General features: G+C 45.0%; 1 protein-coding gene across 4 annotated transcripts in view; it reads right to left on the bottom strand.

The window, feature by feature from the left end:
* The window catches only part of SLC37A3 (solute carrier family 37 member 3), a 56,134-nt gene that overhangs the window by 7,248 nt on the left and 32,725 nt on the right, over positions 1-16,161 (bottom strand). For 3 of the 4 annotated variants that reach the window (XM_073322650.1, XM_073322638.1, XM_073322659.1), the window contains 6 exons: positions 10,166-10,307; positions 8,904-9,005; positions 8,045-8,092; positions 7,214-7,365; positions 5,155-5,220; positions 1,673-4,170 (listed from right to left, as the gene is read on the bottom strand). In XM_073322650.1, the coding sequence (XP_073178751.1) occupies positions 4,078-4,170; positions 5,155-5,220; positions 7,214-7,365; positions 8,045-8,092; positions 8,904-9,005; positions 10,166-10,307 (603 nt within the window). In that variant the 3' untranslated portion in view covers positions 1,673-4,077. Of the gene's footprint in view, positions 1-1,672; positions 4,171-5,154; positions 5,221-7,213; positions 7,366-8,044; positions 8,093-8,903; positions 9,006-10,165; positions 10,308-16,161 lie in introns of those variants that run through there. The other variant, XR_012156078.2, reaches the window with a different exon arrangement.

Here is a 16,161-nt window from a genome sequence, read left to right as displayed (position 1 = left end):
AGAAGATAGACTATGTAGGAACCCTACTAAACTGATCTCAGACAGAAGCCCTCCTTCTCTATTGAATAGTTTGAAATAGATTGGAAGGACAAAACAGAGTCCACTAGCATCAGTGGACTTTGATGAAAACGCTGGAATTCACAGTGGCAATGGTTTTCATAGGCACCCCTCCTTTTGTAGCATCCTCAAAGGGCATTTGCCAAATCACAGAGACTCTGGAATCAGTACTCTAACACATGGACTCTTGGGAGAAGCACTGGCTGCATGGGAGTCCAAGAGAACATTCAGAATCAATTTCCCAATTCTTACTCAATATTGTAGTAACCATATAGATGAATCTACCCTAAGCTTAGGAGACAGAGAAAGGTCGCACATTCAGTGTACTTGGTCACACCAGGAATCCAACCACCAGAGAAGTGTCTAGGAATTGTAAATCTTGCTTGTATTTCAGGTTTTCAGAGAATAGTAGGCCATTTTAAAAGGATCAGATGTTTTAATGGCGGGGGGGAGGGAAGAGGAGGGAAGGGAGATTAAGAGGAAATGGATACATGGGTTGAAGGAGAATATTTAAAGTGCACTTTCCCCTTTAGAGCAAAGGTTCTCCCCAAAAACTCAGGAGAAAAAAATACATTACATAGGATCTTTATAGGTCCCCAGTGGTTAAGGCAAAATCAGGTTCCTACCATATTGGAGATGGCAATGGCAGATGATATCCAGCTAAGAAATGTGCCGTGTCTGATCACACAGACCCAGGGCATTCCAGTGCATTAAAGCGAAAGAAAGTTTTCTTAGAGTACCTAGAGGCTAGGATATTCTGATCCTAGTCATTCACAGAAACATGGAAGCAGAGGGAGAAATGAGATAATCACGACGTTTTTAGAAAAATTACTGCTATATAGTTTTCTTGTAGGTAGTGAGGGGCCAGGCCCATGACCATGATCTCTGGGTGTCTCAAGAAAGCCAAGGTCTCACCCAAATCCGACTTTACAGTGTGCTGTGAAACAAGAGCACAATTAAACAGCTCCCCACTGTATCCATCTAAAGACAGGAGCCAGGGCGAGTTCAGGTTTGTGCTCAGAGAAATGAGCAAAGAGGGCGCCTAGCAAGGACAGCAAACATGTTATGTTTAATACTGAAGGAGTAGCACAGGGCTTCTACATTCAGAGGGGAAAAAAAAAAAGGTATGTGTGGCTTTTCTCAGAGGCCATTCATCACACTGTTCCCATCTGATGAAGCGAGCTGTAGCTCACAAAAGCTTATGCTCAAATAAATTGGTTAGTCTCTAAGGTGCCACAAGTCCTCCTTTTCTTTTTACTGTTCTCAGTGCCTCTGGCAGGGAGTCTCACAAAGCTTCTTATGAAACTGATCAGGAAGTGAGCCAAACTGACTAACAGCAACATGTAGCCTCTTTCTAGTTGGGATGGGGGTTTGTTGCAAGTGTTCGCAAGGGTTAGGAAGTGAGAACACCGAGGAGAAAGAGGCATACACTGCAGGCGAGGGCTGTGCAGACCCGGCTCTTCAGAGCTACCTACTAGGGAAACAACTGCAACAACACTATTACACCTGTAACTGGGAACTAGCCATAAAAGGAGGAAGAGCTCTTTTGATGAACTTTATGATTTTAGAAGGGTGGGTGGAGTGGAATAAAGCACACAAAAGAATTCCACATCAGTTCACCAAAAATAATAATTTATTCAGATGACATTGATTTGACATTATCAGAATCAAAACATTTCTCATTGCCACTGCTTGAGGAAACACACCAGCCAAAGGGTCTAGTGTAAAAATAAATATATTAAGACTTGGGTAGGGGAAACAATGCACAGCCAATCAAGTATTAGCAATAAATATGCCGTGCCCCAAAATACCCTCTGAACAGTTGCACGTGCTCTGCAGCTCAGCGTGCAGATGGAGTTTGCAGCCAATTTGACATGAAGTGATTTGCACTGAAGACTGCAATCTTCATTTCCCTCAGAACTTACTCAGCACCTCAACAGTCACCAAAGCCTGGAATCCAAAACCTCCATTCTCAGACACATGAATAACAGACTGGGCAAACAGTGCCACCAACATGAATTTCAAGGAGTTTGCTTCCATTTGGAAATGGACTAAGGACTGGGTTGGGATCTGAATACTAAGCTAAGTGCCCCCAATCAGTTGAGGGCACAAGGTAGGTCCCCGAACAGCATCTCCTCAGGATCATCCCGAATTAAAATGGCAAAAATTGGAATAAGGGTGGGAAGAAGAGACAAGAACATGGGTCCCTTATGATTAATGGTGCCTTCTCCCCAACCACTGGACTGTTTGAAGGTTAACTAAAAGCAGAGAGGAAGAGATCTAAAAGCAGGAAACATCTCAGACAAAGGAGGAGGACTTTCAGAAACCATAGCAGAAACAGAGCAACCGTGTTCTCCCAGTAAGTGAAGCTGTGAAAACAGCTGGCACTGCAGGATCAGCAAACAATCTCTGAGCAACAATTCAATACAATAAGGCACTAACAACGTTCCACATTAATCACATGATTAAACATTTACTTTCAGACATTTAAAAAAAATGGCTGTACACTAAGTTTAAGAAAAGGCAATTTTTCTATTTTTAAAAAGTTCCTTCCCCCCACCCCCAAATTCTCAGTTACGGAAGAATTTTTCCATCCAGGAAATTAATTGGATCAAATATTTGATCAGAAATCTTGATGGTTAAAAAGTGTCTCTGTGAATACAAGAAAAGTCACCCGAGGCAGTGGACAGAAAAAAATATAAAAAGCAGCTGAGAGGTTGTAAAACGATTCAGATCACTTCATTAACGAACGTGTGACAGATGTTAGTCACTTGCTTAATGCACGATGGAAAGGTGCTCAGAGGCAATGGTGTTAAGCATAGAATAGAATCACATGCTTTTGTAGCTGGCTTGCATCTATTTTTCTAATGAGTTATCAGACTGACAGCCCTGGAGCCTGCCTGTCTGTTCATCGTGTCAGTAAAGCCTGGGCAATAGCAGTGTCGGTTTCGTCACACTACTCCACCAATGTGCCTCAATCCTAACCCAGAAGCATCACATATAAAGGCAGTGGAATAGTTCAGACTCACTTCATTAAATCCTGGGTCTGCTCTGCCGAGGAAGGATAAATGGTCAACTGTTCACAGAGAACAGGACTGATGACACCAGCTTTTTTCAGAAGTGTCATCTAAATAGCCATCAAATGCAGAGAGCAATAACTTTGGGTCACAACTGATCTGACAGCCAACTGGTAGAAAGAATCTGTATCCCAGTCCCAATCCTCAAAGCTATCTAAGTGGCCACTGTTAGATCTATAACATTTACCACACTCCTTGAAAATTAGTGTTAAAAGATTAGTATCCCCCTCTTCTACAACATGTAGCTACTTAAATATTCAGAAATTGCAGGGTTTTGCAACAATAATAATAAATAGCTCAAGTATGGTGTTAGCTTCTGATGGAGAAATTATCCGTATATGGGAGGATTAACCAAGGATAGTAGAGATTAATCTGTGTATAGATTTGGCAAAGGTATTTTTAGGACACCTGGACAGCACAAACGCATCCGATTTCAAAGAAACTTTTTGCCCATTCTTCTAAACCAAAGCAACAAAGAACTTCAGAATATTCATGAAGTGGGGTTTATGGTTTCCCCAGCATAACGAGGTCTCACCATTCACTGTAAGACTGACTCCCCATCTTCAGGTTTTAAATATCTGACACTTGCCAAGACATTCAGAAATAATCAGTATAGGTTATGGCAATGGGACCACAAACCAGGAGAAAAGAGTGCACTTGCTGACTTGAAAGGCTCTGGTGGGACTACAGCCAAACTGATTAATTCCTCTATCTTGGAACAGCAGCTCCATGTTGCAGAAGGCCTGAATCCATTTGGGCATTTAGTATTCCAACAGCAAGTTCTCAAAGGCTGTTCTGCAAAACCTTGTGGGACATTCTGAATTAGTCCAAACTTGCAGGGCAGGAGAGGGAGAAAAGAAAACAAACATAAACCTCCCAGAATTTTGATTTGTCTCCCAGTTGTTGATTTTCCTTGGACAGTCCCTCTGAAGGGAAGTGGCAGTCACCCAGTCCGCATACGCAAGTGTCTCTCATGCAGGAGCAATCTAATTTCCCTCACTAGTAAGGGTGAGATGAACAGGATTGTTGAACTGGTCTGTGGAAAGGAACAGCATGAAGGACAATTAGCACATGTACATGCCGCTGCATCTTCCCTCCAACACATTTTAGAGGCATTTGTAAGCACTGAAAGCTGGAAGTGAAATAGGAAAGTCAAAGTTTGCCTATCAGAAGGACAAAAGTTGGCCTTAGACTTTCAGGAAAACTTCTGAATAAGCTAAGGCTTTTCCCTCAACTCAATGGCTTTGCACTGCTCTCTCTGGACCCTATCAAATAGCTCTTTCAGTTGTTCAAAAAGGAATCACAGAGCAAAGCAAGGTATCACCCCAGCTCTAGCCCTAAAGGAGAGGCAAGTGGATTATGCAACACTCCCAGCCTCTACCAACCTGAGCAGCTCAGGATGTGAACTCTGATCTCCTAGACAGAAGCACTGTGCTGCCACCATACTGGGCCAGCCCTATAGAGCACTTTCATTTTGGCCCCTCAATGTCTGATCATCCCTCCCACCAACCCAAAAGAAAGGGCTCCACAAATTACCGGCTCACTATCAGCTCCTTGGAAACCCTGAATGCACTTGCACACAGTGGAGTTGGAGGGGGCAGAACCTTAACTTGGAAATTAGAGTGAAATTCAACCAAAATGAATGTTGCACACCAGATACAAAAATTTTTAAAGGGGCAATGTCAAGTGCTTCTCTTTCTATCACTTACAAAACCTGCTTTAAAAATCTATTCTTGTTCATTTGGCAATAATAATTCAACATCTGTTTTTTGATTGGTGGAAGGAACCGATATCACCATGGCTGATTTAGATCACACTTCCTGGTGTGCACCAGCCTTACATCAGCTCTGGGAACAGCATTATAACTAATGGGTGTGGCAGAAACTGTTTAAGGTGTGAAAGTCATTACTTTAAACTCTCACAAAAACAACCCTATTATTCATTATTCTAGGGTTCAGAAAATCTTTTTAGCTGCAGACTCAACACAGGTGAAAAAGATAAAGAAGAAAAGACCTCTTACCATAAGGATGAAGAAATAGAAAACCCACATCCATCCCAGATTGTCCTGGATCAAGGAAACTAGATACTGTAAGGAAACAAAATAGGATATTTAGATAATCAACACGTGCACAACTGTGAGGGGTGTGTTTCTGGTGTCACCCTTTCATTTGCATCTCCCTGAGTTTGTGGGCATTTATTGAAGAGAGGAAAAAAGAGCCAGTCACAAATCCTCTCTTTCAGTATCTAGCTGCTCCTTGCCTGGCGTAATAAGAGACTTGCTGCCTTAATCCTTCCATAGAAACCCATACAAGATAGGTGAAAGAGAGATACCAGCGTGAAGCTTTATAGGTAACTATGTTCAGTGAGGAGAAAAACTAAATACCACTTCAAGGGGTGACAATTCAACTAGACTGAACAAAGGATTTTATTGCACAGAACATAGTTACGTAAGTGAATATAAATACCCTCAGAAAAGCTGAACACTCTGGGAAGATGTACAACTTAAAAAGGACACGCATTTTCAGCAGCTATACAAGCATTAGCTAGTTAACCCTTTCCAGTACCCTGTTATGCAGATAAGATGCTCAAGCTTCTGCACTGATTTACAACCTGAGCTCAAGAGGGCCTTGTAATCTTCAAGTAAAGGCAGAAATTATCCCTTATATGCAGTATTTGAATACAACTCTGCTTAAAGGGCCTCTGTACCTCTCTACTACTGAGCATATTGGCACAAAAACAGGATCATCATTTCAGAAGCACTCCTGGTGCTTCTGCTGCTTATTCCCCCACCTGGAGTGACCCAGCAGCCATTCCCACTGAGATGACTGCAAGCCCAGATAGGGAAGCAGTGGCAGGCAGAACTTTTCAGAAAGAGAGACCCACTTTTCATGATACTCTCCTTAAGAAGTGGGTACGTGTGTGGAAAGGGGAAGATGCAGGAAGCATGGTACATTGGGAAATTTGTTTCCAAATAAGATTTGAAAGGTGTTAGCCGCCTGTTAAATGTGGAAAACTAAGACAGCATCTTTCAGAGAGAAAGAATGAACATTTCATTTACTGGGGAGATCCACCTCAGTCAGTAGTTAACAAGTTCTTCTCTGCCTGCAATCAGCACTGCTGATATTCACAGGAATATACCCATAAGTGCCAATTATGAACCCTAATTCCTTTGGGAAATGGGGGTGTGGACTCCAATCCTACATACATCTTGGTATTTCATGATGTTACACTCTCTCTCACTAGTAGTATGGGGCCAGTTACATCACAGGCCCTGCCCAACCCAAAAATCTGCACTATGTTCTTTCATGTGCATGAATTTTGTTTCTGCATAACAAGTATGTTCCTACTGCCAATGCCCTCAGCTTCTGCTTCAGTAACAATCCGTGGTCAATTCCTATAACAGCACCCAGTGTGGAAGATGAAAGTAAGTGATACCAGTCTTACAGGATGCGCAGTCTGCCCTAGATAAAGAGAATCACACTCAAACTAGTCTAACGTAAGAATTTGTTATGTTCTATTTAAAGGGGACATTCATCTTAAAAACAGTATTTCGTAAATACATTTCTTCACTGGGGCTGCTAACACCACCTTAGATTATTTAAAAACTGAAAATAAATTTAAAAATCCAAATTTCTTTTCACTATTTATGGAATGTACATTTTTTCCATTTCTCAGCAGCTCAGGTTATGGAACTGTCTAAACGCATTTCATTCTTTTGTAGTGATTAACACCCATTTTTTCATGATTTGTGTGTATAAAAACATCTTCTGTATTTTCCACAGTATGCATCTGATGAAGTGAGCTGTAGCTCACGAAAGTTTATGCTCAAATAAATTGGTTAGTCTCTAAGGTGCCACAAGTACTCCTTTTCTTCATTCTCAAAGTTTGTTGCCATAATATTTGCATTACAAACTCTGCAGAGAAGGTTTGTGTGTTAAAAAACACTATTTCCATTGGAAATTAAAAAAAAGATTAATAGAAATGTTTCAGTTGGGGTTGGAAGCTTTCCCCCCACTGCCAGCCTCTACGTCACTCCCATGTAGAATTTTAAAGGCACATTCCCTCTCTGGTAATCTCACCTGGCCCACTGCAGCTCCAATGCTCCCAGTTCCGTCCACAATTCCTGTGACTGTTGCCAGAGCCTCACTGTTCCCTTTGACCAATTCTTGACGTCCCAGGTCAGCGGAAATCGCCGAGCTGATCATGTTAGATGGGCCTCCAATGAAAAATCCTGAAAGCACCAAAAGACCATCCTCCAATTATAGCACTGCAAGGAGGATACCACTGGCACAACCCAAGAGTTTCACAGGGCAGAGAGTTTCTGCAACCCACATGTCAAAGGCTGGGGATGTTATGGAAGTCTCAGTTATAGGAACAGGTTGCAGTAGGGGGCAGAATGCTTTGCTCCCAGCGGGTTTAGTTATCCCTCACAGCGGTAGGTGTCGTGTTGTCATGTGCTTCTCTGTGCGCCTAAGGGAGGAAGTTGGGGGAAATTCACAGAAATCCCTAAAATATGGGTGTTTGAAACCAAGGACCCTCACTCATTCAGGTTAATACAGAGTCCACATCATGGGAAGCTCCCGGGTATGCACCTTTGGTGGCAGAGGAAGCTTACAGCTTCTCATAGTGTAAGGAACACAAGAGACATTTGCCATCTGAGCTATTCTAGTCTGCAGCATAATTCCTTATTCTACACCTCTGTTTGTGAAAACTTCTTAAAAAGGTGTTCTAAAAGAAACACCCCAAAACCCACAACCAAACAGTCGGACCTTCACAGTCACTCTTGTTGCAGCCACGGCATTTAGCTGAGAAGGCAGTACACCTGAGTACAGTAAGGTTTTACAGCAGTGTTATTGTTTCTTTTCTGTCTACACAGCTTTTGGGGTGAAAGTGGCGTTTATATGACACACCTGTAATGGCCATGATGAACGCATTGATGGGTTTGCTGTTTGGAGAACCTGCCAGGGGACAGATAGAAAAGAGGAGTGTTAATAAAATAATAAATAATTATATCTAGCTCTTATACAGAGCTTTTCATGTGTAGACCTCAAAGCACTTTACAAAGGAGATCAGCTTCATCATCCCCCATTTTACAGATGGGGAGACAGAGGCAAAGAGTGGTCAAGTAACCTGCCCAAGGTCACCCAATTAACGGATTCCCTTGGTGCAGCCAGAGAGTATATATGGAGACGTGAGATCTTCAACCTTATGATGGCTCCCAAGTCCACTGTTTTGCTGAGCCTAGATGTGTCCTTTAATTAGTTGTCCTAACAGACTGTTTCCAAATCCCATTGGTTGCCAGATGCTAGAGTGCTTCTGTAAATGGCATGAAGCCTAAGAGCTTCTGACATCTCATCCTTTCCTAGATCTTCTCTCACTCTTTGCCCCCACCAACCCATTGGCTTTTCCTCTTTCAAGATGTTTGCACCTTAGCATTATTGCTTTATGGGTTGTAACTCTGACATGTTGGCAATGCTAGAAAATGCAGCCAAAGGAGCACATCTAATGCCAGCTTCCTCACTGGCACAAAGAAACCCAAGCACTCAACCCACATCTTTCCCCATCGTTAACCAGAATCTGAAGAAAGACTTCTTCCCAGACGCCATGATCTCTTGGCGCAACACAACCTTGCAGAGTGTGACTGGCCCAGAAATATACTCTGAAGGGCAATATCCTGAACCAGAAACAGGTTCAAGGCATAGAAACTGGCAGGCGTCCATCAATCTGGCCCAAAAGGTCCCCCCCTGCATTGATGCAAAATATACTCACGACTGTATCCAAAGAGAGACCCTACAGCCAGAAGCAAGCTGATCGCTAGCACTGGAGCTCGCTTCTGTAGCATATCAGAAATCAAGCCTTGGATTGTCCCACCTGCAAAAATAAAATGAAAGCTCACCGTGCCCTTCCTATTAACATATGGAACACGCACACTGTTGCACTTACTGAATTCGGGTCTTTTCTTTTATCTTTACCTTTGGCACCTCTACTGTAGGCAAAACTCTCACTGCCGCCTGAGACACAGTCAAGGCAATATCAGATCAGCGTGCTCAGGACACAGTAGCGAGGATTGATTACTATGTCTCGCTCTCTCTGCGTGTAGCCAGTTAGTGCTTCTGCTGTTCGTTCCTTTCCCCACACACCCTTCCTGCAATCGCAGTTCAGGTCTGTGCAATGTAACACTTCGTGGCCGTCTCCTAGAGTTTCCTACTGTTCCTATTAATGGCTCTGTTCCGCTGGCGGGAGCACAGAACCGATTCTAGGCACCCCAGTGACACTGTTAACACTTTGTTGTCTAACCCTGCTCAGAGTAGATCTAGATATCATTGCAATCACTAGTGGAGCTGCACTGCCGTTAATGCATTAGGAAATAATCCTAGTGTAAACAAGGCTAGAGAGGCAGCAAAGCAAACTCAGAAGTGTCTTGCAGGAAAGCAGAGTGGACTACTTACCAAGCCAAGAAACGGTGAACATGGGATAGCAGAGCTCTAGCCATAAAGAGAGGCTCTCTTTGTTCTGGCTAGGAGGCACAGGGATAGATTTTACCACTGGCATAAACAAGCACAACTACACTTGGCTCCATTGAAGACAATGGAGTTGTGCCCGCTCACCGCACTGCTGAACTGAGCCCTTTGCTTGCAGCAATGTGGAAACGGCTTCTAGGGTAGAACGTACCCCTAATCCAGGCCTACCCTCTCGCTCAGGGATTCTGGTGGGAAGTAGGACAGGAAACCAGGGAGACATCTGTTTGAGTAGGATACTCTCACATTCACAGCAAGTGAAGAAAAGCTCTTATTGCTGAACTGTACAGAAATAGGGTAGTACCCCTTTAAACAGTCTGTGAGCTCTCTAGTGGTACTCACTGCATCCTACGGCTTACAATGCAGCCAGAGAAGCAGTGCATGTAAGCAGGCCTTGCATGCGGGGCACATTCAGTAAACTGTTACTTAGACCCCACTGGGCCCATGTGGTTCCTTCATGTTAAAGGAGAGCTGGGCAACCAAAGAAAGACGTGTTTTGCTTGCTGCACCTACCTATGATTCCGCCCACATCGTACCAAATCGAAAGCTGGTCAGCTTCAGCCTCCTTCCATCCAAAGTTGTTGCTGAGGTAGAACGGCAGCCAGAAGAAGAAGGAGTAATTCACTAGTTTCAAGCAGGCATAGGCCAAGGAATACTAAGACAAAAACAGCCAAAAAACCAGCAAGCAGTTAGCATTAGAAAAACCACAAGTAGCAACTCCTCCTCCTTCCAATAAGCCCACAGCTGAAACGCCCATGGGTAAGTGCTTCTGCATTTCACATGAGAATGCAAGGTCAGGAAAACCTAATGCTGAACATCAAAGGGACAGATTGGGGGGAGGAGAAAAAAAATCAACCAGGATGTCTATTTTTAGTGTTCTTTTCATTGGACACAATGGCTTGAAACACCAACTCTTCCAGCAGCTTCACTTGAAGCACAAGCTTGTGAAGAGGAAAACAATTCGTTCATCTCCTAGATTGGAGATGAACCATGTGACACTAAGCAAGCCAGGGGCTCTTCATTATTTGTGCACTACGCTGAGAAAGACTACGGCAAGCACAATTTATCTGCATCACGGTGTGCCATTCAGAATACTGCTACATTCTCAAAGCACCCTACAGAGAACTCCTCCTAATACCCAAACATTTGTATCCCAGAGCTCAAGACACAAGTGCTGGGCATGCTTGAGAGAGCACCATGTCTCCTGACAGCTGAGACTGTCTGTGGTTCTCTTGCTATGGTTCTGGGGAGTGAACTTGCCTTAGCTTTCAGGAGGACGCTCTCAGTGGAGTCTTTACCTGTGGAAATAACTCCCCCCAGGCAGCTCAGAGCCCATGCTCAGCAGCTTTCAGGGCAGGTGTAAGGTATGTTTATTTTGGCTGACCATCACTGTCGCAGTAGAAGGGAGCCATGTTTGCAGAGTTCCAATGCTCAGTGGCAAGTGCCGTAGCTTTTTAAGGTACCCAAGAGGATAGATTGTGGATTTGTAATGACCAGATTGGTTTAATATGGTAAGAGACGTAGGTGATACACTGATTAGTGCCAGAGACATTTTGATATAAAAATAAATGCCTCCGAACACAGACCACTTCTTCGGCAGGCGTTTGATGAGCAAGTGGAACAATGGAGGCTTGTCTCCCTTTAAGCCTCCTGTCTTGTAGGGCCCAAGCCTACCTGCCTCTGAGCAGGATTTCCACTGAAGTCAGCAAGAGTTCTTCAGGTAGAGCAGGACTGGGCCTTACCAAGCCCACTGCTTATTACAAAGCACTTCAGAATGGTTGACTAGATTGCTTGAGAGATTAGCCATTCTTAATCTCCAGAGACCCGAGAGGAAGGCTGTCAGTGTAAAGACAGTTCCATTGCACTTGTTCGGTTGGAGAAGGGGAAAAACTGAGGAAAACCAGAGTAGGAAAAAAGTTGATTTGCTTTATAAGTGTATCTATCTCTTGGAAGTTATCCTTGTTTGTATTCAGGCATCCACATTCACTTTCCAGTCTCACATCCAAGCTGCTCATAAGGCCCCATTAGTGCAACGAAGTAATTCTGGAACAACACAGGTAGATGATCAATTTGATCTTCCAGTCCTTTGCCCTGGCCATGCAGGACTGTTCCTCCAATGTATTTGTTAGCACTCTGACCAACCTAATTTTACAGGGCTCAAGAGAGGGGACTTCCACTACTTCCTTTGGGAGTTATTCCACCATTGGATCACACCATCAGGACCTTTTTTCTGATATTCAGCTTCCACTTCATTCAGCGTTTTATCCCATTTCTCCCAGAACCTCCCCCCGCCCCACCAAAAATTAGTCCTCTTCCTGCATGGCCTTTACACAGCTCAAGGGGGTTATGTTCCCCTTAGTCATCACTTCACCAAGCTGTATACATGGAATTCCTCAGTGACAGAGGGGTCTGTACAATACCCTATCCAGTGGCAGCCCGATTCTCACTGTGGCCTTTAGGTGCTACTGTAAGCAGAGGCAGTGCTCACCTCACCTATTATTAAGGCCGTCAAACATGTTACAGTATAAAACCCTGTCTTCGGTTGTTTATAACTTTGCCAAACTTTAACGTTGGGAGTGAAGTCTTCCATGCCAGGTGTGCTCCTCAGGTTAGTGGGGTTTTGCCTTTAAGTTTAGGTCAAAATTGTTTAGCCATTTGTGAGAACAAGGTTGTTTTGCCCATTGTCACGGGGCAGGGTTCCTTCACCCTAGATTCCTGTCTGCAAATAGTCCTCACACACAGCTAGTGACAAGTCCAACTAAAAGGGCTATAGTCACATTGTAAATAAAACAGAACAAGTTCCCCACAGCTGAGGGTTCATACATTCTCCCTAGGCACAAGGTGAGAGGGAAGAGATCTTGGGCTTCTCTGGCCCTTCCAGCTTACCCCTCCCCTCTTCCTGTCTGGCATTTATCTGTTCTCAGCCGGTATCCTGAGCCACCTGGTGTCCTTAACCAAGTATCTCCCTAACGTGCCCCATGTGGGAATGTTTACCAAGTGCCCAGAGTGGTGAGTCAGCTTAAGGCTGCTACTCACTCTGTCCTTCCCATGTTAAAAACATTTCTGACAATTTCTTTGAAAAGTTCTAGTGCTCCACACTTGGAACAGGAAGTTGATGCTTCACAGAGGGTGGCATGTGTGTCAGGATCAGGGATGGGCCTTTTGCTATTCCTGTGAATATCTGCCAAGTTATAAGCCTTTGGGGGAAAAAAGTCCATGTTTGTACCTGCCTTTCAAAGTTAGCAGCCACTGAGCACACTCCAGCCCCTCACAGGTCCCAGCACTGACCAGACTACACATGTGCCATCCCCACAGAGTAATGGAACATGCTGCGTCTCCTCACAACTGCTGCGTGTGACTGGATCGTGCATGCGACAGCTCAGGGGTAGAGAGGCAAAGCCAGACATTCCTTACAATTGCAGCTCCCAGCTGCTCCAGGTTAGGGCTGGGCACCAGAACCGGGCAGGGAGCCCGTCTCTCTTGTGCTCTCAAGAGCCACCCTGCTGGCGCCAATGCAGCATGGCGGAGGAAGCTGCCTGACTCAAATGCAGAGGGGACAAGAGCTTAACCTGTAGAAGGGAAAGGAGCAGAATGGGGGCAAGGAGCCTGGTGAGACTGGGAGAAGGAGGGAGAGAGAAAACTGTGACTGGGAGCTGTGGGAGAGGAGTACTGGCTGGGGTGGAGGAGAGGCTGGGACTGTTGGAGGAAGGAGACTGGGAGTCATTTGAGTGGGGCTGGATGTGTCGAACACTGAGGCCAGGTCTACACTGGTATACATCGGTATAGCTACGTCACGCAAAGGTGCGAAAAATTCACACCCCCCGAGAGACATAGCTACAAAGACCTCACCGCTGGTGTAGAGGCAAGAATTCTTCAGTTCGCCTAGTGACGGCCTCTCAGTGGGATGGATTACCTTCATCAACGGGAGGAATTCTCCTGTCGGCGTAGGTAATGGCTACCCAGAAGCGCTGCAGCTGTGCCACTGTGGTTTTAAAGGTCGACAAGCCCAGAGATTGGATGAGGCGCTAAGAGGAGGGACGGAGACTGGGACTGGCTGGACAAGGAGATTGGGAACTGGGGTATGAGGTGGAGGGGAAAAACAGCAAGACGTATCTGACAAGGAGCAAGGCGGCAGGGGAGAAACTGAACTAGAGACTGGGACTGTGAGATGGGCAGGGGTGTTTTGAATAACTGGAAACCAATGGGCGGAGGAGAGGGAAGGAGAGAGAGAAATGAGGCTTCAGACAAGGAGTCCAGAGGAGGACACTAGGACTGGCTGAGTATGAAGACTGGGATGAGATGCCTGAAAGTGGGTAGGGAAGGAGATGGGGACTGGGACAAGGAGTGAGGACTCGATAAGAGAAAGGACTAGGACAGGGACAGGTTGGAGTGGAGGGAACAGAAGGGTATGTGCCCACTAGAACACTCCTCTCCAGAACCTGGAATGGAACCCAAGACAGACCACACCGTTCCTCGGCTGTCAGTAAACATCTGTGAAATTCCCTGGCAAAGTATGTCTCAGCCCCCTGTAGTGCTGGTCCACATGGAGGATGACAACAACCTACTACTGCTACCAGTTACTCAGTTAGCTCTTCAGTGGATCTAAAAATTCCACCTCTGTCCATTACCCATGTGGATGTCAATATGATGTCACCTGATGGATTTTTTCCCCCAGTTTGCTTAAAATAAAAACCTAGGAAATTACACACAAAATACTGTGTTAAAAGAACATTAAGGGTGCAACGTTAAGGGTCGGATTTACAGAAGTGAAGAGTACACTCAGCTGCAACTAAAATCTGTGCTTTGAACATATAACGCCAAGTACTCGGAAATAAAAAAAATATCAGACCCTAAGCATCTCAAATTGGGTACCCAAAATTAGTGGGCACTTTTGACCTCAATCTCTCTGTGCCTCAGCTCCCCATCAGTAAAATGAGGATAATACCACCCCTCACCGCATATGGTTGTTATGAACATAAATTACTATTTGTGAAGCATTCAGTTACTGTAGTGATAAGTGCCATTGGAAAGCCCATGAGGAAATTAAAATTCTGTATTCAGAGCAGGGTTTGAATAGTGTGTAGGAAATACGGTCTGGGGCCATACCTTGAACAACAAGGATAAAACAAAATATTGACTAGCTACTCATTAACTGAGCTCTGTCCATCCTGTGCACTGAATGACACAGGTGTCCTGTGGGGAAAAACTGCAATCATGTAATTAAAGACTACTATAATGAATACACACAAGGGCAGTATTGCCAACCCCAAAAGTTTGATATGTATGACTCAGAGCCCTCAAAATCATGACCAAAAAAAAAAGTTAGCGTGGCTTTTGCTCTTTCTTGATTTTTGTACTCCCCCGCCTGCCACACGCATGTTCGTTCTCCCAAAGTTATGGGGAGAGGTAATTTCGGCCCTCACTGCAGGACCTCTCGCTTGTTGCCTGATGGTGTGGAGTTCCCAGCTTCTCCCCAAGCCTCAACATTCTAATTAATCCTGTCCCCCCCCTCACTTCCATATCTGCCCATCCGCCTGTGTGGCAGTCAATTCTGGTTGCATAGGTAACCTTAATCCTGACATTTCCTAACTTCTGAGTGCTTGATTTTGCAACCTTAACAATGTTCTTTTAACACAGTTTGTGTGTGTGTCCTGTTATGTCTTCTTTCTGGATGGTCCCTCGACCACCTGATGGCGTCCGACACCATGAGTTGCTGCATCAGCTGAGAGTAGCGTTGACAGATTCCACATTCTCTCAGCACTCGCTCCTTACTGCGGTCCCATGCACCCAAGGCTCTGACGATTAGTGCATGTGTCTGAACCTGGTAACCCTTAGCTCTCAAGATTTCAGTCAGAGGTGCGTATTTCTCTACCTTTCGATCTTGGACATCGTGGAAGGCTGGGGACCTGTTCTCGAAGGGCACTGTGACGATCTTCTTCCGGTCCTTGTTGGTGATGATGATGTCTAGTCACCGTTGGCTGTTGGTTTCGAGGATGGCAGAGTTCACGGCAACCTTCCCTAGGGGTTGAGGGATGGCTCTGGCCAGGCGATCTTGGATGGCATTGTGTCGCAGCTGCCAACCTCTCAAATGGGGCTTGCTGCTACAAAGGATATGGGGTAGCATCTCGGCGTAGCAACACTTCCTGCATCGCTTGTCTCGATTCCTGTGGTGGACAGCTCCATTCAGTGGAATGCAGTTAAGCTGGGCCCTGTGGATGAACCTCCAGTCATCAAATCGGGTGAAGCTGTCCTGGGGAGGAAGTGGTTGCTGGTGTCTCACTTGCACGTCACCTCAAATGCCTTGCCCAGGTCTGGCTTCCGTTTCAGGTTTTCCATGTATTGGGGGTGGATGGCATCCTTCAGGGTCCTCTCTAGCATGGTTCTAGCTCTCAGAATGATGATAGTGTGATCTGTATTCTTCACTGGACATTGGCAATACCAGGAGGGGTGAGCTGGACTGCTGATGAGAAGCACAGTCAGGAAAGTAACAAATACTTTCCTCATGGACT

The sequence above is a fragment of the Lepidochelys kempii genome, chromosome 1, assembly GCF_965140285.1.
Source record: "Lepidochelys kempii isolate rLepKem1 chromosome 1, rLepKem1.hap1, whole genome shotgun sequence".
Classification (NCBI taxonomy): domain Eukaryota; kingdom Metazoa; phylum Chordata; order Testudines; family Cheloniidae; genus Lepidochelys; species Lepidochelys kempii.
The sequence above is the reverse complement of the archived record's forward strand: the minus strand, read 5'-3'. Positions and strand labels throughout refer to the sequence as shown.